Below are 25045 nucleotides of genomic sequence, written 5' to 3'. Positions count from 1 at the left end.
TACCAGCCCAAGGCAACCGCAGCACTTTAGCAGTAAAGATCTGTGTCTCCAAAGATGCCCCAGTAGCTCCCCATCTTCTTTTCTGCTGATTCACTGCAGATGCCCTGTGCTAATGTCTCTTACTTATCTTAGGGATCCACTCACAATATACAGTACACATAGAATAGAAATGTCACAATATAAGCCTGATTAGTAATTAATACAGATAATTACTACATGGCAGCACAGAAACCAGTGCAACTAGCACCAGAATTTAATAATCAGCCTCGTAGCATCAGCTTATATTACAGACAAACCTCACTTTCTGCTGGATAATTTGTGACGACCCCTAAGCTTAGCTTCTCAACAGTTTCTCAGAGCCCACTGAGCATGTGAGTCGCAGACACTTTCCAAGATGGTGACCCCCTGTGACAAGTTTGAAGTCCTGATTCATTGTTGCTATTGAGAATCTGAGACTTTAGGCTGGTGCAATAAGTTCAGTATATAAAACATGACATTTTTAGCCCTATTCATTTTTAGGGTTTAGTTTAGAAGTTACCTGTAACTGCCCTGCTTTGTTTCACTATGGCCAGGGGTCTATTAGGCTAGAGCAACGTTTGTACCAAGTGTACTAACCTGTAGCTGCCAATGAACACACAGAATTTATATTTAGCAAACAATGGGTTACTACACCTGCTGCACATGTTGCACCTTGTCTCTGTCTTCTGTATAATAATACACATTGTGTAACAAGTATAGACATCTGCAGTGTAAAACCTGCAGTTGTTAAACCCGAGCCTCCTTAATGCACATGGACACAAACAATGTACATATTGCAGCATATATGTGGATATATTTAGGCAAATATTCTTGTGCCCTTTTCAGTCTATACAAAATGTGAACTGTCCCTCTTTAAATGGGAAAGTGGCTTTTCGGATGGAATATAAGGGTCACATACAATGTCAGGCTGGCTCCCACCCAAAGGCCATGTCCAACTGTAGGCGTGATGTGGCAGTGAGTGCATTGTGCCCAGAACTGTATGAAGTGCAATGAATAGATCCGTCTCCACTTAAAAGGCTAAATGAATAACACAAAGCAAGTGGCGCTCACAAAGAGCCAGACTAGCTCATTAGAATTTCTAAGGCGATGTCTCTTTAGGGAAGAGAAGAAAAAAAAAAAGCTTTCAAACCCCCTCTTGTTGGAAATATTATTTGGCCGGTTTTACGGTGGGGTGGAGAGGCACAGAGAAGCTGAATTAATGAGCTCTCTAACCACTACAGAAACATACTTGTTTCACATATAAGTATCTCTGGTATTCTCCCTTATAGTCAGGCAGCTGCACATCCCAAAATTATTCCCACCAACCCCATCGCAGCCACCATAAATCAATACATCAGTACATAAGAGCTGAGTAACTGGCCAGCAGTCTCATATCAGTAGGGATGTATATTATCTAATTATCACATGATTATTAAAGGGGATCAGTGCCTTATTATAAGCAGCTTTCTATATTACATTTATTTTCCTTTAGGGCTGTGGGTCAAACTGAAATATCTCCTGAAATAACCCCCCCCCCAAAGGAAACCGTGTAATCAGCAGCAGGTCGGAGTTGTGCCACACAAGCTTTATTAGTGCTGTAAGGAGCTGCTGTGACATACCTAGTGATCTCACCAGTAAGTGCAGGACAAGGATTCCATGTGTAGCAAAACTTCATTTTTAAAGGAACAGTTCAGCATAAAAATAAAAACTGGGTAAATAGGCTGTGCAAAACATTTCTAATATAGTTAGTTAGCCTGGAGCCTGTTTAAAGACTGGAATGACTGGATGTGTAACATAAAAGCCAGAACACTACTTCCTGCTTTTCAGCTCTCTTGGTTTCCATTGATTGTTACCAGTCAGTAACCAATCAGAGACTTGAGGGGGGCCCACATGGGTCATAACTGTTGCTTTTGAATCTGAGCTCCATACTAAGAATTGCAAACTCACTGAAAAGTTATGTCCCATGTGGGCCCCCTTAAAGTCACTGACAAACTCAGATTTAGAGAGCTGCAAAGCAGGAAGTAGTGTTCTGGCTATTATATTAAACATCCAGTCACTCCAGCCTTTATACATTACATTTTTGGCTAACTTACTATATTAGAAACATTTTTTATTTTGCATAGCCTATCTTTTTAAACAGTTTTTAGATGTACACTGAATTGTCTTTTGGGCTTTGGTTGTTCTTAAAAGACTATGTCAATAGGTGAAGATACAACCTTCTTGGGAAACGGTCACACTTGACTAAACTCTACTATATGTAACAGTTGATTGGTAACTGGGTGAACTCCTCTGGCAGCAGAGCTTACACATTCTCACGCGGCCTTTGACATAAGGTTAAATGGGCAATTTGCAGATTGAAGAATTGGGGGCGGTAGCTGTTTCTTTTCCAGCAATAAACACAATTTAATTACATGCGTCCTGCATCAACACCCCCCCCCCACACATTGACCCCCCTTCCCAGCTATAAATTCCTATAGAAGATGACACAGCTTATTTATTCCAAGGAAAGGGAGGCACCACCCACTCTAATGAGGAAGAAGAAGGGAGTCACTAGGGGGAATTATTCTCCTATTGGGCAGACTATATGGCAGCTGTGAGTCTTCCCATGATCAATGGACCCTCTATGTGGCTTAGCTCTCTGTCTACAGAATGACATTTAATACATAAGACAGTACTTTTCTGTCCAACCTACAACCCTCCAGCTGTAGTAGAAGTACAACATGGCTAATAAGATATACCGGGAGATGTAACCAGGAAGAATGACAAGTGTAATATAAAATTTGGGGGTACATGCCTTTGTCAGGCAGCGGCGTGTTCCCATTTCACTTTACTAAACACACATGTTTCCTGCATGCTAAGCTCTGCTTTACCAGTATTCATCTTTTTTTGGACTATAAGGAGGGTGTCGACTTTCCATACTGGGCATCAAGCTAATTATTAAAGAGGTGGGTTTGCTGGTGAAGTTTCTATATTAAGATACAGCGGACTATTCCATAAAAAAACTGGGGGGGGGGGGGGGATTACGGGTCCAATACCTGCCAGTGTCCTTGTCTCACAGAACAGAACAAAGGTGAGATGCCCCGCCTGTTGACTCTGGATAAGATGGCTCCATGTTCGATCAGTAGCTCACACACTTCCAGTTTGCCCCGTCCAGCCGCTGCTGTAAGAGCTGATACACAGATAGTGACAGTTATTCAAAACTCAGCATTATACATAGATGTTCATATATACCATTGTGCCAATAAGAAACTTCATTCTATATATATATATATATATATATATATATATATATATATATAGTCATTATTATTTCTCATGATGGACAGAAATATAAATGAATACAGAAACAGCAGAGCGAATGCAAATGGGGTATTTCTGCTTCATGTCTCCAGCAGCCCCGGGGCCACATTTACTGGCAGATATTTAGTAATTGAGCCCAGGGGAGCGAGTGCAATAGAGTTAAAGCTGGAGAAGATGTCAGTGATAAAGAAGACAGAATCCACCAACGTCTCTGCAGCTTAAGCTGATTACAAACAAATGAATAAGTCATGTTCCAGGAAAAAAATGGCATTAGCTCACAAACGAGCGTGCGGCACGTGGCAGGAATCCATCAAGTAATTATCACAGATAAACAATGTACAAATGGAACGCTAGAATCAACGTTTACAAAACCCCAACACTTTTTAGTATGGGCGCAGCAATGGTTTACTCCTACAGATGAGTCAAAATGAGTTTTGGAAAGCTAGACATTTAGTGGAAATTGCCAGTAACTTATTTTAATTCTCATCCCCAACAGCTGAAAAGAAGGAGACCTTTGTGCCAAATTGCTAATAAGGGGCATAATGTGCCACGCCAACTCTACATGGCATGCTAGATAGGTGTATCCCCAATTTCTAGTCTGGGGTTCATTTCAAGGTGAAGTACATGTGCACAATGAGTAGGGCTTGTGCTAAACATACGTTTTCCCTATTGTTTTAATTAAGGAAAAATCTATGTTTTTGGTGATTTCCTGAACAGGGAGACTGAATATAGAAGTCTGGATAAAAGGCTGATTAGTCATTTATTCTGATTCTCATTACAAGGCAGTTGAGAATCCAGTTGCATGAGAATTTAATAATCAGCCCTGTAGCATTAGCTTCTCTGACAGATGAACCACATTTTCTGCTTGATGATTTGTGGCGACCCCGAAGTTTAGCTTCTTAAGTGTCACTGACACTCCTAACAAAATCCAAGATAGTGAGCTCTTGTGCACAACTGAACAATTAGGTTGGTGCAGTTAGTTCAGTATATAATACAGCATAAATACAGTTGGGAGGGGCCACTGCATTGTAATTTGTAATCATCTGATGTGAATGTAAGACTGTGACTAAGTAAATTTCTCAATAAACACGTCAGGTTTAATGTTTTAATATTTCAAATAAATGTTATGTATGAAAGTATTTTGGATTGTTGCCTTGCAGAGATACCTGGAAGCACTGCCCACTGTTGTTTCTTCCTTGTATCTTAAAAGGGTTGTTCACCTTTGAGTTAACTTTTAGTATTATATAGGGAATGATTCTGAGACAATTTGCAATTGGTTTTCATTTTTTATTATTTGTGTTTTTTGAGTTATTTAGTTTTATATTCAGCAGCTCTCCAGTTTGCAATTTCAGCAATCTGGTTGCTAGGGTCTAAATTACCCTAGCAACCATGCACTGAATTGAATAAGAGATAATAATAAATTTGTAGTGTTACAGGGCATTTGTTTTTAGATGGGGGTCAGTGACTTGAAAAGCTGTAAAATATCAGAAGAAAAAGGTGTATAATTAAACTATGAAAAATAATGAAGAAAATAATAATTGAAAATAATTGAAAAGTTGCTCATAATTGGTCATTCTATAACATACTAAAAGGTGAACCACCCCTTTAATGTAATTAACACAGAGTCCTCCATACAGTGATTGGTTAGAAGGAAATTAAGGATAGTTACTAAAGTTTACTGTGGTTCAGGCCTGTACAAGGTTTGGTTATTGTTGACAATTTATTTATATAGTGTATATTTGTTTAACTTTATGCCGACACAGTGGGCCGCATTGATGTTACCCTGCGTGTTTGTTGCCTGAGGTGCAAACCCCAGCTATGCTATCTGATCCCAGACCTCCTTCAAACAGAAGCTTCCCATACACAAGGTCCATAATGGCTGGGTGTGTGGTTAATTGCACTACCTGCTACTTCTATGCAAGTCAGGTTTTTTAGAGCAGAGCCGGAGCATCTGCTATTCATGTAGCAACTTCTAGACAATCGCACCTGACTACATACAGTATATTCAACCCATAGTATCCCATATTACTTAGTAACAATTCAACGGGCCTTAGGTGTACACTCCCAAAATTCCTGAATCTGTTCTAGACTAAAGAAACCAAACCTTTATCTTTCTAGGTGTGATCCAAAGTAGTCACCAACAACAACTGACAGGCCAATATACACAGCGTAGTCTACAATGTTAAACATACTACTGGATATATACACAGCCGAGCAGAAAACAAACCAACCCATCAGTCCTCAGTCCTGGATTCAACAATGCAGGAAACAAGGAGGTGGAAGAAAATGCAATAAAGACAAAGAATGTTGGAGATAATTATGGCCTGTTGTTTACCAAGGATTATGGCGGCAGCCTGTGAGCTACACCCTGAAATCCAGTTTACCATATTCGGAAACCGGCTAACCCACAGCGTTCTCTTAAATAAACAGTATCATGGCAAAGCTATGCTCAGGAATTCCGTCTATTCTAGTGCTGAGAGACCACCTTTTTATCCCAAGCTCAGGCTCCCAGCCACTCTGTGACCATTAACCTCTTTCCTCCCAGAGGAGCCTGCCAAACACTGAGCATCTGAAACCCATTCACTGTCACTTCTTCTGTCTAACAGTTACTCAGAAGAAACAGAAACAAACATACCACATGCAAAGGGTCAAGTAAATACATCATCAGCAAAGAGTCTAGTAGAGCAAACATAGAGGATAGTCTAGGACTGGGATAGGAACAATCTTGATAGGAAGATGAACTAAAACTGGGGAAAAGAGGATGTTTTCTCCCACCAGCAGCAGAAAGGATCTGACAGCAGGATATAAAGAAAACATGACATAACAGGGAATGGTATCTGGAGCAGCTGGAAAATGGCCCAACTTCTGCCTAATATACAACTTATTATATCAAGGTAAAAAAAATGCCTGGGCCCTGGTGCAGTATGTGCACCCATAGCCCACACAGCCCGTTAACTCGCACCTGAATGTACACCTAAACATTCCCTCCTCTTCTTCATGTTGCTGTGACTCTGATGCTCCCCAAAGGGGTGTGGGCAACCCCTGCACCCCCCAATAGGTAAACCACTGATCATGGGGGAGGGGAGCTTTTGGCCCCTTTATACTGAATCTGCAGCTTATCTGTCTGTGTATGGGCCCCTCCCCAATTGCCTCTCTGATAGATATCTGGCGAAAATTAGACATATCTATTCAGCAGGTTTATAAATTCCATTGGGGCGAGGCGTGCAATGGCTTGTTGATGTGGTCCTCTCCAATACTAAATATGATCCCTTAGTTAACCTGCAGGGCACATAATCAAAGAAGCCTGATATGGCCCAGCACATAGATGGCCACATTGTGTTAAAATCTGATTCTTTGGTGACCTTTCCAAACAAGCAAGTGTTCATGTGTATGCTCACCTAAAGGTGGCCATACACGGGCAGATTAAAGATGCCGATATCCGTCCTTTAGACTGATTCTGCAGCTTATCTGCCCATGTGTGGGGGCTCCCGACGGGTCCAACCGATCTATATCAGGCCAAAAATCAAGTTTGATTTTTTGTACGATCCAGGAAAGCAGGACGATACTGAGACCCATCGGAGCCCATTCACAGTATCGTAATCCGATCGTTCGGCCCCAGGACTGAACGTTCAGATTCATCCGATATCGACCAGCGTTTAGTGGGCATATCGGGCCAAGATCCGCTCGTTTGTCGACCTTGACAAAAGAGCGGATCTTATAGTGTGTGGCCACCGTTAGTCTTTGTTCTTATGAAGCACAGTGGTTTGTATAGCTGCCTGGAAAATTTTCAGTTAGGCTACGATCTGTTCACTTGTTCTCCTTATGCCTGTGTGGGATACTCTGGGTAATCTGGTTTCCTCCCACTCTCCATAATTGGCCATGATGTGTGTGAATGTGATAGGGAACTTAGATTGCAAGCTCCACTTGGTCAGGGACTGATATATAATCTCTGTAAAGTGCTGTAGGATATGTTGTTTCTAACATTCTGTTTAAATAAAGTTAAATGATAGTAGTGGCACTATATTTGGAGTTTCCTTGGTAAGGCTTGAAAATATTATATGCTTATTGATTAACTGGTCTGTCCTTAACGTCACCAACTGCATTATGGGGGGGGTTAGAGACAGAGAGCTAAATTAAGGCTGCCAAATTACAGTGACTAATATTCTGTTCCATGCAGATGCAAACTTTGCCAGGCTCTTATTCTGAATTATATTATAGTGTCATTAGAATGCACACTATTTAGCAACCTTGGCTTCAATGAGACAGTTAATGGGTACTGGGCAAACAATCAAAAAATAGCCCAGCAGAAATCAATGCCAAATTCCAGGGCAGTGCCAAGTTACTTTTTCCACAAGCCAAGGAGAAAATATTTCTTTTATGCAAGCATATTCTTTCTTCTATTTCTTCTCCATCACATAGGAAAGAATGTGAATGCAAAGTTATCTGTACTAATGCACATAACATTATTATCCCTTTTAACAATACAGAGGATAGGACTGTCAATGAACCTCTTTCCCAAAGCAAATACAAATCAATCTACAGCATATAATCTAGGAAGGAGGGGAGGATATAATGATGCTGAACAAGAAAGCAAAGGTACTCTGGGCTGGCAGTACTGTAGCTTGTTCGGCTGAAGACTCGGGATCAAGGTGTGGCATGGGAAAAGAATTATAATGTTTTGCTGGAACAGAACATTACAGAGCGTGAGCTGAGCTTGCCTAAGGATGGACTGGGTTCTCTCAACTTGTTTCCTTTGTTAAGGCTTGTTTGCTTGGATAACAAGTGGAGCCAGCAGTAGGAAGTTCATATTCATGGCATGATTACATACTTGCCCTTTAATCATATCATTGGTTCAGTACATCAGGCCTCAAGACAACCTGCTTGCTTTTAACAGTTATTGAAGAGACTATTTTCATGTAGAGAGATGTTATCTATTTCATTCTATCCAGAAAGCTCTGAAATGCTATTTAAATAATTCTTCTTTTTTAATTTGCTGATGGGAAATAATCCATTAGGAATCCATCTATCTCCAGGCCTTTTATATTTATACATACAATTTTCTATTCTGTCTGGCCACAACAAAATGAAGTACCTGTTTCTCCCCATAATGTGTCATTTTCATTGATGTCCATTGGATGATCCTTGTCCTGGTTCAGGAGACATTTCACCACCTGCAGAAAATATAATGCCATTTTGTCAGAAATAGGCAGAGGCAACACACTTTGCTTCTTTTTGCTCTTCATTGATGCTGAATTCAGAAAGCCGTGGTATAATGCCAGTGAATTATGAACCTATACCTTGTACCAGAAAATAAAATGTTAAAAATATCAAGGGCATAATCTCAAGAAGGACTATTCTGTATTACAGAGAAGATCAAACTGCAGTCTAGCTTGTGATTATGTGTAACTGCTTGGTTGTCTCTCTCCAGACATTAAACACTGCTCCTTCAAACACCCCTCTGTGGTTTCAGTCCTTAACTCTTTTTTCACCAGACTCTGCAGAGAAGGACTGCCAAGTGGCCAAATCATTTCCCTGATTCAGAACAGAATATAATGGCCACGTTCTTAAAAGCTAAAGGATGTGCAGAAAAGCAATGTCGCAGCCCAACAAAAAAGTATCTGGGGGTTACCGTATTGCCTGTGGGAATATGCATAATTCTAACTCATGGCCCCAGCCCTGGCATTGAAAACTGGAAGTTCATTTGAGTTCACCAACCTTCCCCCCATCCTGCCGCACTTCCATAACACTGCTGCCTACTTATTGTAAAGGGCAGAACAATAGCAGCCGGCAAAAACAGAGCTTGCCCAGTTATCTTGGGTCACACGATATTCAATAAATAATAGCTTCAAATATAGATATATATATATATAAATTATATAGTGAATAAAGTACCTCCTCTTGTAAAATATAAGGATATTATAAGTTACTGAGGAGTTTCATGACCATATAAAAACACGAGGCCGAAGGCCGAGTGTTTTTATACAGGTCATGGAACTCCGAGGTAACTTATAATATCCTCATATTTTACAACTGAGGGTACTTTATTAATTATAATACACAAATTTTAGTGAGTCATGTGACAGAAATTACATCACTACTCACCGTTTATAACTGATGACATCACTACTCACCGTTTATAAGGATATAATTTACAAGATATTCATGGCTTTTGTGTATTATATAGTGAATAAAGTACCCCCTCTTGTAAAATATATGGATATTATTAGTTACTGAGGAGTTTCATGACCATATAAAAACACGAGGCCGAAGGCCGAGTGTTTTTATACAGGTCATGGAACTCCGAGGTAACTTCTAATATCCTCATATTTTACAACTGGGGGTACTTTATTTATTATAATACACAAATTTTATTGAGTCATGTGACAGAAATGACATCGCTACTCACCGTTTATAACTGATGACATCACTACTCACCGTTTATAAGGATATAATTTACAGGATATTCATGGCTTTTGTGTATTATATGTATATATTAGGGATGCACCAAATCCAGGATTCAGCCTTTTTCAGTAGGGTTCGTATTCGGCCGAATCCTTCTGCCCGGCCTAACTGAATCTGAATCCTAATTTGCATATTCAAATTAGGATTTGGATTAGATTCGGTATTCAGCCAAATCTTTTGTGAAGGATTCCGCGGTTCGGCCAAATCCAAAATAGTGGATTCGGTGCATCCCTAGTATATATATTATAATAAGTTACAGAGGTGTTCCATGGATAAAGTAACTGGCACATCTCTCTTAAAGACACAAGTAGTTGTACTCTGGATGGCTATTTCTAGGATAATGGTCTCCAGTTATTGTGCAGCTCTGCCCTGGTGGGACATGACCTGAATTGATAGTAGGCAACAGGTAGCAGAGCGGCACAATACGTTGTGTGTGTGTGTGTGTGTGTGTGTATTTGGGGTGACAGATATAGCATTGCTTATTCCATCTGGAGGCTCTGTAAGCTCCAATGGAGGAAATTCATAAGTAATAGGTGCCCTTTAAGACAGGAGGCTGAAACCTTTTACACAGGTCATGAAATGCCATGGTCACTGCCAATATTCTTATATTTTACAGTAGAAAACATTTAAGCAATGTCGCAATAGATTTTTCATGGTTTTTGGAATGATCACTCTTCCGAGTCTATCAGCTTGAATATACTGTATTGCAATTCTTGTTTAAAGGGTAGGGTATTTTTTAGTAGTTTAAGGCATAAAATGTCTCAATGTCCTTAATATATTGATATCAGGTTGAGTGCAGAAGACCTGCACTGTGATATATATAAATATCTATTCAGACTCTCTATAAAGTACAGCTTGATAGGGTAATTAAGTTTCAGTCTTTTTAATTAAGATTACTTCCTGTTATTATTATTTAATGAATGCTACAACTTGCAGAATTCTTTTTTCTATTTAGCGCATATAGAACAGAGTAGCTTTCCCTCTCTCATTAGCAATAAAATTTAATGGCATTTAACAGGCGCTGAGGACATTCCTGCGCATCAGGCGATGTCAATAACTAGTAAGCAGTAAAAAGAAATAACACTGGATAATGTGCCCTTTAACCACTGCTCCTGGAGTATTGGCTGGTAGGGCTGAGATTACACAGAAGCTGAAGGAACTTTGTTTTGATTTTTACTGTTCCTTATAATATATCAAATGGTAGAGAAGCCTGTTCTGAGAACTGCATAGCTGGCTCCATAAAGGTTTAGTCTCTGGTTTCCAACACCATAGTGAAATATGAACCTGGCTGCAAATAGTTCTCCTTTGGCTGTGAAAAAAGCCATTTATTGATTGTTCTGGGGCAGTAACCACCTCTAGACAGCTCTCTGCGGGGGGATCGCTAATGTCTTGCCCTGTAATTAAGAAATAGTTGCCCATTAACTCAGGCCTTAATTGCCATATTGGAGCTAGCATGAGATGCCCATTCCCATCAGTATAAAACTCTTAAAGGGCACATGGCTATGCAAGGGTGATAAGACTTCCTCAAGAGCTGAAGCACTGATTAACTCTCAATGTGCCAGGCAATGTAGTCTTTACAGTACAAAAATACCAGGGTGCCAGCACCATCAATTCTTCCAAGTATCTCTTTGATCTATACTGTGCCACATGTTAACTGGAAAGGCACAGACAACATGAAGGAAGGTTAAACAACTTTCCTGCATTTGCTGAGTCAAAGATTATCTGTAGCCAATTACATTGACCTTAGGTGCCCTTTAATTTGGCCTTGTCTTCTAAACTAATTTCTACCTTCCTACAACCATCTACAGCTCCTTGTCCACCTAGAGACTGAGCCTACCCTCTCTTCTAACATGAGCAAGAGAGTGGACTGACTAAAGTTGAAACTAGTCAAACACGTTCTAATATATCATGATGCCTTTGAAATTCTCCCCCTTCCTGGTTTTATATAAGGCAAACCTAAAGAGTTAAATATATATTTTCTCCATTTTTGTACCAATTGTAACTGTTCGTAAAGGTGCCAATGTTGTACCTTACCACGTACCACAGGCTTACTGCGTTATAATCGAGTTATAAGATGGGACAACAAATATCTTTTCACCTTGTACACAGTGATAACATCAATATATACCAGAATATGTATTTCTCTATATGAACCACAATTCTGCAGGAGTTCTTAAGATTAACAGATGTAAAAAAAACAGCAGTTTACGTACCTCTGTGTGGCCCATGCTACAGGCTGCTGTCAGTGCTTGCTGCAGAGCTTGGCCCTTCCTCACATAGCCAGGTTGCTGGCTGGAGGACGACCAATCACAACGCAGTAAATATTTAACAATATCGCAATGTCCCCGTAGTGCACTGTGTACCATAGCGCATTGGCCTTTTTTGTCCATGTGATCAACCTATAATTCAGAAAAAAATAATGCTGTTATTTCAATTCTTGACTATCATAAATATATATATATATATAGCATATAGGCATTTTAATTTTCATCTTTCCTACTTTTCAGACTGTACTTTACTGTGTTTCCCAATGGTATAAGGCAACGTACTGTAAACGTTTATTATCACAATAATATTGCATAGTGTCTGTGGGGCAGCAGACATGGTAAAAACCATATCACAATCCTAATTAATGGGTGGTGAATATTATTATAGTGTCATGATATTATTTCACAAGTCAATGCAATGTGAAACTGTCCTGCCAAAAAACAATGTACTTAATATAAAGAAGCAGGTGTAGAAAGCCTGATGTATATAATTACTTATGTGTGAGTGCGTTGGGTGATGCTGACACCATAAACAAGGAAGCGCTCATTGAAGATCCACAATAGCTTGTAGAGGAGAGCTAGTGGGAGCAGCGGGTTCTGATGGATTTCCAGAGGGCAACATGTATTGAGGCACAGGTTGAATTATCTGAGGACTGGGCAAGGTCTGGCAGAACATTCTACACTACTTTCTGAAATGTAGTTACCTCCCTCAACACCTTCCTTGCTTTGAGGCAGGTGATGGGACTGATTAAAGCATGTTGAGGAGTAGATGCAGGTATGGCCATGTTAAAGTGAAGACGAACGAAAAACCAGACCCAGCAAGCCTTGTATGGGCATCAAAACTGCACTGATCACTTGGGTCAACCGCAGGTGCCAAAAAACAGATGGAGGTTCCCAGAAATGGTCAGGCATTCCCTGTGGGCCTGTTCGTAATTATCACTTCCTGCACCTTCATACAGAAATAGGCTTACAAGGCTTCATGTTGCTTACAATTAACTAAAATCTAAGCCTCAAAACTAATTACTAAAATGATAATAACGTTAGTGCCCTTGGTAGCTCTGAACAATTGCTCTACCATATGACTGTCCCACTCTCTTAGAGGTAGGGCTATAAAAGCCAGCACCAGAGAACTGGAGACCTTTACCATAGCACCCCACCACTACCAGGGATGAACAATTCCTCTTTTGTTGAGTCTGTAAAACACGTCATCACCACAGGAACCAGCACATGCTGGATTAATGGCCTAGTTGGGCAAACATAGTGAAGCAGATATTTGCCTTCCAGATATGATTGAGTTAAAACTTAAATATAAACTAAATAAGCAACGTTTCATACTGAACAGATGTGTGTGACTATCAGGGGCTCTTTAAATGGAAAAATCCAATTTACAGCACAGAGTCTTTGGTGCTGTGTGATCACACTTCCCAGGCATGTGTGTAATACAGAAAAGCTGTTAATTTACTTACGACTGAGACAACGGAGATCAAGAGAAATTAGGGCAGAAGAAAATATATACAATCTGTAAGGTTTTCTTTGGGCTTGTCATTATGTGTTCAGTAAAACATACGGATAGATCACTATCAATCCTTTTGGCACGACTGTAGCATGTTGATCTTACCTTAGCCCCTCTCTTGCACAGAAGTGAGACAATGTCCATGTGGCCTGATGCAGCTGCATAACAAAGCGGGGTCATGCCGTTTTCTGACACACCATCCACTGAGGCCCCAAACTCCAGCAGAAGATTGACCATCTCTTCGTGGCCCAGGTGGGACTGGACACACTGAATTGGGGCATTGTTCAAGACTTCGGTCCTGTAGTTGACATTGGCTCCGGCCAGGATGAGAAGCCGGCTTACCTGAAAAGATATTTCATATATGTTTCCTGTTATGCTAGTGGCTACAACAAAGGGAAAACATACAAATGACAGTGGACCTATTGCAATATCTTGCCAGTGCTCATTTATCAGGACATGGTTGATAGTTTTGCATGGGCCCCAGCGAGATACATTACAGGATTAGTCCATTTTGGCTTGCCACTTTGTGGAGGTTAGATTTATTCAAATGCCTGTATTTGGTCACCTGGCCAAAAACAAAGATCTCAGTGCCTTTGGTACACCACACTAATAAGGAGGCCCAGACTCATTCACTTATCCAATTGGAGCTTTATCACCCAAAAACAACATGCAAAAGTTTTATCCACAACATCACCTGCTATCTGCCAAAATTAAGTGGTAGCATAACATGGAAAGGCCTAAAACCTGATTTTTCTAGGAGCAGGTCTAAATGCTTAACCAGACATGATACATGACCAACCCAACAGTTAGCTGACCCCTTGCAGGACTCTGTATCATCATCTTAAAATATAAAATCCTAAAGACTTTGCATTTTCACATCAAGAAGGGAATATTTCACATTGCCTTTTTTTTCCTCCACAGTTATGAAAAATGATTTTGCAGTTTGTCCTGACAGACTGCAAACTACTAATCAGACTATTTAATCAGTACATAAGTCAGATTGCCTGCCGCTGAATGCCCTGATCTATGCATATATGGGTTTATGAATGTCCTGCTATGTGCAGGTGTCATATTTTAACTGCACTGTCCCTTTAAGTAACTCTGGCTTTAAGATTGGTCAGCTACTAGTGGAGAATGTTGGGGCTGCAGGAATCCGGACATCTTGTTGAAAGGTTTCACAGGGAGAAGCTGAAGTGCATTAAAGGGAGACATAGGGGGCTATTTTTAGGCAAAGGAGCATAATTCCTTGCTTGGCAACAGATGGAAAGTGAGAGAATCTCACAAATATTTCTGGAAGGAACGAGTTGAATGGAAAAAGAAATATCATGAAACAGATGCATCACTGCCAAGTGGCTTTATTACTGCTTTACAGCTTATTCTGGACAAAAACCTTATTTCTCCCTAAGAGGAGCTGCCATACTGCTGTCCACCAGATCGGGAATATTAAAAATAAAGCCTAGCCACTTACTAAGCCATCTTACAACACTATATCAAGGTAGCAATTTCCTAACACTTGGCCAATGTTACATTTGGCTAATCCAAACCCTCCTGGGTTCAGACTCAGACCCAGCACACATGGTCAGTCTTGAAATTGGTGTCCTTACAATGACACAAACATCACATGATGCTCATGCCATCACTGAACCAGGACTGCCTAAAGCTAGGTGAGCGTGTGCAGGTGGAAGATGGTTAATGGAGTTGGCAGATCCAACATGGCAGCCGCAGTCTTCAAATAAAAAGGGAATATGTACAGTAGCCATACTATTGAAATATGGGTTTTGCAGCACAATAATGATAGGGTTTCACTAGGGGCTAAGTTTTTAAATTGTTTGGCAAAGTTTTCCGGTACTTTAACAGACCTGTGAAGAAGCATACATGGGATTGTGTAAACCGGAGTCTTCCCTGAAGGAGAACGGACTTCTATAACATTGTTTCAAGTCAGAAAAGGGTCTTTAAAGGAACAGTAAAAAATTAAGGTGTTTTAAAGTAATGAAAATATCATGTAGTGTTGCCCTGGGTAAAACTGATGCGTTTGCTTCAGAAACACTACTATAGTTCATATAAACAAGCTGCTGAGTAGCAATGGCGGAAATTGAAAAAAGGCTATATGGCACAGGTTAAATAGTGGATAACACCATTATGTTCTACAGAGTGTATCTGCTGTATAACCCAAGCCTTTTCTCCTTTGAATGGCTGCCCCCATTGCTACACAGCAGCTTATTTATATAAACTATAGTAGTGTTTCTGATGCAAACACAGCAGTTTTACCAGTGCAGGGCAACACTGCATTATATTGGTATTACTTTAAAACACCATTTTTTTTAATGTTATTATTCATTTAAGTTTAGGGAAAACAACTATATTTTGGCTTCCATTCTGACTACCTCAGCTGAGGTATTTTCTGCCTTTGATGACCGCTAGAAGCCGCTGTTCTTCTAATACCAATGGAAAATGAGGACGTTACACTGTAAAAGTGGAAATATATAGAGAATGAATGTACGGTCATCCTTTACGGTCTATTTCATAGTAAATATAAGGAAAAGGTTACTCCTTAAAACCTTTATAAAAGGAATGCAATTAAGCTGACAGCTGCTGCCACTGGCAGGGTTTATTGGAGGGTCTGGCTCAACGAGTATGTTCACCTGCATGCGATTTACCTTGGATTCTATCCAAAACGCACATTGATGCACTTTCACTTTTGTGACATGTTTACATTCAGCAAATAACATTCCTATCCAACTGAAACGGCTCCTACTCACTCCTGGGCAGCCCATTCAATAGGTGCATTTATGATGAGTTCCATGCCAGCGCCTGATACCAATCCCTAATGGAGCCTAATATAGTCTATATTTCTCTTTTAATAGTCAGTGAAGCAGAATATATCTTGCTTCGCTTTATGAAAGTCCCACTTGTCTGCCATAGCTAAAACAGTCACCACCAGTATAATCTCCGCTCATATCCAGCAATGGCCTCAAACATCATAAAATGCTGCAATTAATGCCAAGCGGAGAGTGACCCCATGCTATTTAATGAAGGAAATACTGAATTCTGATTCTGGGAGAGCCTGAAAAATAAATAGTGGCCGTGAAAAAAACAAAAGCCAAGGCCCTCAGGGGAGAAAGTGACAGCTATAAGCAAAAGGAGAAAGGGTTACAGAGAGCAGAAGGGAATATAATGCACCAGGCATGATCTGACATGTCCTTCCATACAGAAGGGCTGATCACACTGCCCTATGGAGTGCAGGAAGGAAGAGTAAATACTAGCAGGAAACATAAAACAATACAAAGCATCATGTAAAAACTCATGTACTTCCTCTGCCAAGGACAAGCCACTCAATTAACACTCTAAACTGGCTGCAGAAAGCAGTGAATTTAAAGCCACCTAAGAACTAACTTTTTAAGATGGTAATTTATCATATAATTACTTGTAACCAGTCTTTTTACATTTAACACTTTATTTACCATGGAAAGTGGGCTGAGAGAAGTTGGCAGGTACAGGCTTTTAGCGAGCCCATATTCTGATGGGTCTTTACAATGGGGTATTGAGCTTTGGTTCTTAGAATATTTGTTGAAGTTGGAGCATCTTAAAGGAATTGTTTAGTATAAAAAAAAACTGGGTAAATACATAGGTTGTGCAGAATAAAAAAATGTTTCTAATATAGTTAGTTAGCAAAAAATGTAATGTATAAAGGCTGGAGTGACTGGATGTCTAACATAATAGCCAGAACACTACTTCCTGCTTTTCAGCTCTCTTGCTTTCCACTGACTGGTTACCCTGGTGACCAGGCAGTAACCAATCAGAGACTTGAGGGGGGCCACATGGGTCATAACTGTTGCTTTTGAATCTGAGCTGAATGCTGAGGATCAATTGCAAACTCACTGAACAGATATGTCCCATGTGGTCCCCTTCAAGTCGCTGACTAGCACAGAGTTATGGCTATTATGTTACACATCCAGTCACTCCAGCCTTAAGATATTACATTTTTGCCTAACTAACTATATTAGAAACATTTTTTTAATTTTGCACAGCCTATCTTTCTATCCAGTTTTTATTTTTACACTAAACTGTTCCTTTAAAACCATGGCTGGGGATAACCTCCATAGCATTATACACAGCACAGACAAGTCTCAAGTTGGCTTTACACTGCCTCCCCATGAATGGCTCAGTCATGCACCATGAATATTCAGGTCACATGTTCTACTGATGGAAAGCCTTCACTGCTGCTCTGATGAATGGCCTCGCTCCTTTCCCATACCCAATGGCCTCTCTCTTCAGCTGACTTCTAGCGAACGAGGTGAAGGACAGAAAGCTTGCAGAGGGAAAGGGGCCACTGCTTTGTTGCTCCATTTAACCAAATGGAGTGGAAATTCAGCAAGGGCATTTTCTGAATAGCAGTTTTTCTTTTTGAGACTAAAAAAAATCGACACAAGCAGCATATTCCGTACCTTCACATTGGGAGTGTACAAGTTCCTCAGGGAGGCGAGTGCCGCCGATAAGCTGTCGGTACTGTAACCGATCCATAGGGCCTGCAATGTACTAGAGGAGATGCCATTCTTCTTGCTCATTCCCTGAAACAAATAATATTAACAAAAGTCAGTTTCATGTTTATTAGCCTTTATGCATATAAAATACAGGTCAGTGATATCACTGACCTATACATGGTTATGGCTTATCTGTCTTCACTTAGCTTTCAGATATCAACCTCCTGATACCATGCTACATCCGGCAATAAAACTTTGTCTACAAAGCTTTGTGCACAGAGAATCCTGGGAGCTGTAGTTACAGCAAAATTGGATACTGGGCAGAATGCATTACCCATATAAAACATATATCTCTATATTTGTTATAAAGGCATGAAGAAGCATGACTATGGAGAGAATATGCATTAACCCTGACAACTAAAGTTTAAAGTGGTTCATATCAAAAATATTCCTTCAAACTGCCATGTATGCAGAGATATAAGCATTTGCCTACATGGGCCCTAAGGGTAGATTATCCTTTTTTGGGCAATAAACTGTGGCTGTAGTAAAAGGAAGCATTAGCATAGCACAGCTGGGCAAATCCCTATAAAAGCCATCTTTAAAAGATGAATAGTTTAAACCTTATTCTGTACTTTCCTCTGCTGCAAGAAAGGCAGGTATATTATTCCCACTGTACATATTACATGTAAATGCTCTCTGTCTACTAATTAAATCATTACTTGCAGTATTTAATTGTCAAGAAGGAAAGGGGGCAACAATCTGGCAAAAAGAAAACAAAGGGGGAAGGGTGTTCAGTGTTTTTTTCCTTTTATTTTCATGTAAACTGAAGTAACACAGAGGCGTTCCATCCCCAGCAGGATTATTTTTAGTGGCCTTAAATTGTTCTGTCTGTGTTTACTGCATGACTGGAATTTAACTTGCAAACAATTTACATTTCCCTAGCAGCAAATGCCCTTGGAATCCTTTATTCCTTTTGTTCAGTGATTAATGTTTCAAGTGCTAAATTGGCCAATCGAAGATGACACTTAATGTTATGACAGGAGTTAACTCGTTCTGCAAGTGGCTCCAGGACAGGATTAATGGGAACGGGGGCAACCCATCAGGGATCCTAACGCATGGCAGGTCAAATGTTGGTGGGATTGGGCATTTTTACTATGCTGGGATCTTCAGCCAGGAGATGGTGCTAAGAATAAATTCACTCGCTACACTCTATAGAACAGTTCTGTGCAGGAGGCTTCTGGGGCTTTAAGATTAATGTGTGTATACTGAGTGTTCATCCTGGAACTGTTCTACAACTAAACCCAAACAAACTCTGAGTGGCTCCAAGAAGGCAGTTGAAATAAAGAGTTGTTACCTGATAGCAAGGATGTTATGTGCAGCCCCAACAAGAAAACCAACAGGAGGGCAATCCAATTTTTCTGTGGTTAACAGTTAATTAACCCCATTAACCCCATTAACCCGGCTCAAAGTATCAATGGGAAACTCTTAATAAGTTTAAAGCTGACTTGGAATTCTGCACTGGTGGTCTCTCGGGAGAATAAAACAATGGAAAGCTGCTGTGGGTAATGCCTAGACATTATGAACTACAAATCCCAGCACGACCAACAATGCTGAAAGTTTTGATATGTGTTTGAGGCTGCTGCCCTGGGGCACTGGTTCCTAAAGTGTGAAACTGACCACCCTAATTGGAGCCACAGCTGTGGAATTGGGGGGGGGGGGCAAACTGAAAACCCATTGGGGTAAAAATTAACGATGAATATTTATATCTTGTCGTAGATAGAACAGGTAACTGACTAAAGTTTAATTAATCTTGTTATAGACTATGGTTGGTACAACCAAATATGGAGGCCTGTGCACAAATACTCTGTAGATCTCTGCTGTAAGCTTTCCAGTACCGACACTCCAAATCCTATCATCTGTCAACAGCCATGGGCTGCTGGAAAGACAGAATACTTGTTATCCTAAACCAACAATGAGAACATAGTTATTATTACAGCTACAACGCATACCTCCCAACATTTTGGAAATAAAAAGAGGGACAAAAAAGTTGGTGTGCGTAGCGCGGCAAATTTTTTCTGGACCACACCCATTTTTGTGGCCACGCCCCCTACTTACGATGTTCATTTTACAGAATTTGGCAGGATATGAAAGTTTGAACATATTTCTGTGTTTTTTTTCCAGTTTTTACAGTTTTGCTAACGGAGGTGAATTGCCCTTTAAGCTGTGAGTCTAACTTTTCCAAAGGGACCTGTTATCTTACATTGTTACAATTACTTATTTGTTATCTAGAAATTGTTACAAAAGGATCTTATCTTCTGCTGTGGCTGTTCTGGGCTCTCTAAATAAGAAACTTTGTTTCTTTTTCTGGCTGTTCAGTGCAGAGAAAAATGTGACTTTCCAGTACAAATGAGGGACTGCATGTTGACCTGTCAAAAGAGGGACTGTCCCTCTAAAAACGGGACAGTTGGGAGGTATGACAACGACCAATCAGGCTAAGTCATTAGAGTTACCTTAAATATATGTGCTTTTAAAATATGGTGTCCCAGTTCCATTGTTTGCTGCCGATTTAACTTTCCCTCCTGACGGGAGAACATAAAGGCCAGAAGGGCATGGCCACTTCTAGATAGAAACAGAGAAGAGTCTCAGTAATAACAAATATATATTAAATATTGAACAACAATGGCCAAAATGGAAAAACCAAATGAGTTATAATTCGTGGCATAATATTACATTTGCAAAAAAATTTACATCAATGAGCACCCAATAAAGATGGAATCATATAAGCACCCAAGTTCATGTGCCTTAAAGGAATTGTTCAGTGTAAAAATAAATAGATTGGATGTGCATAATAAAGAATGTTTTCAAATGTAATGTATAAAGGTTGGAGTGAACAGATGTCTAACATAACAGCCAGAACACTAGTTCCTGCTTTTCAGCTCTCTGATTGGTTACACCAGTCAGTAACAAATCAGCGACTTGAAGGGGGACCACATGGGTCATAACAGTTTGCTTTTGAATCTGACCTGCATTCTGAGGATCAATTGCAAACTCACTGAACAGTTTTGTCTCATGTGGCCCTACTTCAAGTCATTGACTAACTCAGAGTTAAAGAGCTGCAAAGCAGGAAGCAGTGTTCTGGCTATTATGTTAGACATTCAGTCACTACAGCTTTTATAGATTACATTTTTTTGCTAACTATATTAGAAACATTTTTTATTTTGCACATACTATCTATTTACACACTTTTTATTTTTATACAGAACTGTTCCTTTAATCTATGTACACTAATATTTCAACTTGACTATATTGTCACCCAGGCAGCGTGAGTCCATCTGTCGAGAGTGCTGGGATTTTGGGGAACTATGACTATATATATATATATATATATAGTGAATAAAGTACCCCCTCTTGTAAAATATAAGGATATTATAAGTTACCGAGGAATTTCATGACTATATAAAAACACGAGGCCAAAGGCCGAGTGTTTTTATACAGGTCATGAAACTCCGAGGTAACTTCTAATATCCTCATATTTTGCAACTGGGGGTACTTTATTCACTATTTATATATATATATAGTCATAGTTCCCCAAAATCCCAGCACTCTCGACAGATGGACTCACGCTGCCTGGGTGACAATATAGTCAAGTTGAAATATTAGTGTACATAGATTAAAGGAACAGTTCTGTATAAAAATAAAACTGGGTAAATAGATAGTATGTGCAAAATAAAAAATGTTTCTAATATAGTTAACTTTATTTATTATAATACACAAGTTTCAGTGAGTCATGTGACAGAAATGACATCAGAACTCACCGTTTATAACTGATGACATCAGAACTCACCGTTTATAAGGATATAATTGACAAGATGTTCATGGCTTTTGTGTATTATATATATATATATATATATATATATATATATATATATCAATGTGTATACCGGCACTTCGACTTCCAGGTGCATATATATATATATATATATATATATATATATATATAAAAATATATATATAAAATATAAGTATATTAAGTCACCAAGGAATTCAATAAGCATACTAAGGCATGAGGCCATGGGCCACATATATACTCAGAGTTGACTTATAATATTCTTATGCTCAAGAGTATATCCTTTAAAAATGTAGTGATCAGTTATAATGGGTTCTTATTGATGTCACATGACACACTGAAACTTGCATTGTAAAATGATCAAACACTAACCAATATTTATTTACCATGGATACTGGTCAGTTCATCAATTGGGCAAATTTAAAATTCTCTCTGCCAGTGCATTATGACATTGGCCAGTGCATTGGCAGATGAGGAAGTGAAGAGGCTCCTCGTATGGTATTCATCTGGCTTGCAGGCCAAGTCAGACACTATACAGGTTAAGCCAGTGCATGACCTTTAGTTTTGAGTTTTTTATGGCTTTCTCATATGGCAAGTGTATAAATTAAACTTTAATTTAATGAAATTATGAAATTTCACTCTTGGGCAATGTTAGGTTAGTTGTCTTATAAACTCTCTACATAATCAATGTTTAACATGACATACGCATTCAGTATAAACAGAATATATACCCTTATCTTCTGCTTGCTCTTACCGTGGCTCACATAAAAACTGTGCACTCTCCCCATCAGCTCGCCAAACAAGCCACTCTCTAAATGACGGATGACAGAACATTCGTGTCTTATCCCTCCTTTTAATCAAAAAGCACGAGAGGGTCTCCATTCTCTGCTGAAAGTCTTTCCAGTTCTGCTCCCCATAAATACTCCCCGCATTTATAGCCTGGAAGATCTGCTCATCCGTCATGGGGTGCAGGGAGGCCAGTGCCATGTTCAGAATTGGAAGTGCTTTCTCAAATGCCGAGTTTGTCATGAATTTCATATTGCACTGGAGCAAGTACAGTTCAGACACAGACACTGGCACTACTTTGTAGCTGGAGCTTTTAATGACCAAATGTCCCTTCTCAAAAAGGTCAAGAGTTAATTTGAGGTACAGGTAGGAGCCTTGACTTCTCATGACCAAGTGGTCACTAAGCTTGCTGATGGTGTTGATGTCTGTTTTGCCATTAAGAGAAATGTTGTTCATGATTTCCTGGCTAGTGCTATATCTGTATTGTATATAAGAGCTCAGATCGTTGCAGATGTCTTTGTTGTCCGGGAAATCATCTAAGGAAATCTTGGACAAGGGCAATAAACTTGTTATTTCCTGCAATTTAAAAAGAGAGAGAGAAAAATAATGTGAAAATTTGTCATCTGGCTCATTCTGGGGGCAGCAGAAAGGCAGCAGCTTTTATTTATCTATATAAAATATTAATCATCAGAACATCAGCAGTGCGATAGAAACAGCTTATAGTGTGGTCCAGCATCTGCTTTTAGGCTGCTAATGGCTTCCATTCCCTCAGCTACATTTAGTCAATTGCCTTGCAGACAAGCAGCGAAGAGGTAATGTAATCGGCAGGATCAACAGCGACTTAAGGTGGCCATACATGGATAGATCCGCTCGTTTGGCGACATCGCGACATCTCCCTCCGATATGCCCACCTTGAGGTGGGCAATATCGGGCTGATCCGATCGTGGGCCCTAGGGCCCAACGATCGGATCCTAGCGTTCGCCAAACGGGCGGTCGGATCGCGGGACCGCATCAACGAACAGATGCGGCCGCGATCCGACGGGATTTTTAACCCCATCCGATCGAGATCTGGCCGACTTTCGGCCAGATCTCGATCGGTGAAGCCCGTCGGGGGCCCCCATACACGGGCCAATAAGCTGCCGACTCGGTCTGTCGGCAGCTTTTATCGGCCCGTGTATGGCCACCTTTAGAGGTATTTTGGCAAGTGAAGCGGGATTACCAGGATCACAACAAGCTGCTTAAAAGAACAGACAGAAGCGCTCAGCTCCTGCTCACCATTCCAATGGAAATCTCCTGAAAGCTCTTTGTACATTAACCTACCTACACCTTTTAGGGAGAGATATCTGTTTTATAGTGATCAACTCTTATTGAAAAAGACTGAGGCTGTTTTGTTTTTAAAAGTGCTTAAAAGGAAACTATAAGCTGGGGGAAACAAGCTGGGGAAACAGCAAGCCCATATATACCAATTTGCAAATAAGGCAAAGGTTTAATGCACTGCACTGCAGATGTTGCATCTGCAACAGACTGTGTACAATAAAGCTTAAAGTCCATCAGGAATGTACTGTCCAAGACACAGCTGCACAAACCCATATTTGCAGAGAAAGGGGAATGTATAAAATGAAGCTTGGAACCACAGAGAATTCATTTAAAGTGACACAAAGCTCTGTTATCTTCTTGTTGAGTTGTGCTCACTACAGCAAAATATGTCAGACATAGCTTTATGGTGTTATAAAAAAAGGCTCCCACTGACAGGAGAACTATAGGAGGAAATGAGGAGCATTACTGGAACAAGACACCAATGACAGCTCACACACATTAAAGCTGAAACTGTAAACACACTTATAGAGACACTAGGGACACAAAATATAATTAGACAATTCTTATCAATCTCACACAATTATCATATGCCTAAAGAAAACATAGCATTACACTGTTAATTTCTGTGTTTTATGCTGGGGTGGTTGACTGCATTGCCCTCTTAGCTACTCTAAACACACCCTTTTTAAACAATATGCTTCACGTGCATGTTTCGAACCCCCATGACATGTCAGTAAAGGCTAACATGATCATGGATGTGTGAGAAGGGGCTTAAATGATAATGCACTGTAAGGGACAAAAATGGATATCAGTAAGGGCTCACACAATTATGCACCTCAAGGGATTTGCAGACTGCAAATTGCAGTAAGGGGCAGAAAAAAAAAATACACCGTAAGGTGCTTGCAGCAAGAGTCATAAATAGATCCTGCGGCTCACACGATCATGCCCTGCAAGGAAGTTGCAGAAGAGTCAGAAAACAATCCATATGGCAAGGGATCACAATAGCATGCCCTCTAGGAGACTTGCAGCAAGGGTCAGAAATAGATCCCTGTGA

The 25045-nt window shown here is 40.0% G+C and overlaps 1 protein-coding gene across 4 annotated transcripts in view; it reads right to left on the bottom strand.

Annotated features, from left to right (window-relative positions):
- The window catches only part of LOC108701338 (protein TANC1), a 134884-nt gene that overhangs the window by 9572 nt on the left and 100267 nt on the right, over positions 1-25045 (bottom strand). For all 4 annotated transcript variants that reach the window (XM_041577582.1, XM_018235801.2, XM_018235803.2 and 1 more), the window contains 7 exons: positions 22643-23250; positions 20552-20660; positions 18006-18128; positions 13666-13902; positions 11994-12179; positions 8411-8489; positions 3054-3187 (listed from right to left, as the gene is read on the bottom strand). In XM_041577582.1, the coding sequence (XP_041433516.1) occupies positions 3054-3187; positions 8411-8489; positions 11994-12179; positions 13666-13902; positions 18006-18128; positions 20552-20660; positions 22643-23250 (1476 nt within the window). The remainder of the gene's footprint in view (positions 1-3053; positions 3188-8410; positions 8490-11993; positions 12180-13665; positions 13903-18005; positions 18129-20551; positions 20661-22642; positions 23251-25045) is intronic.

This window comes from Xenopus laevis, chromosome 9_10L (genome assembly GCF_017654675.1).
Source record: "Xenopus laevis strain J_2021 chromosome 9_10L, Xenopus_laevis_v10.1, whole genome shotgun sequence".
Classification (NCBI taxonomy): Eukaryota; Metazoa; Chordata; class Amphibia; order Anura; family Pipidae; genus Xenopus; species Xenopus laevis.
This window is presented reverse-complemented; position numbering and strand designations above follow the sequence as displayed.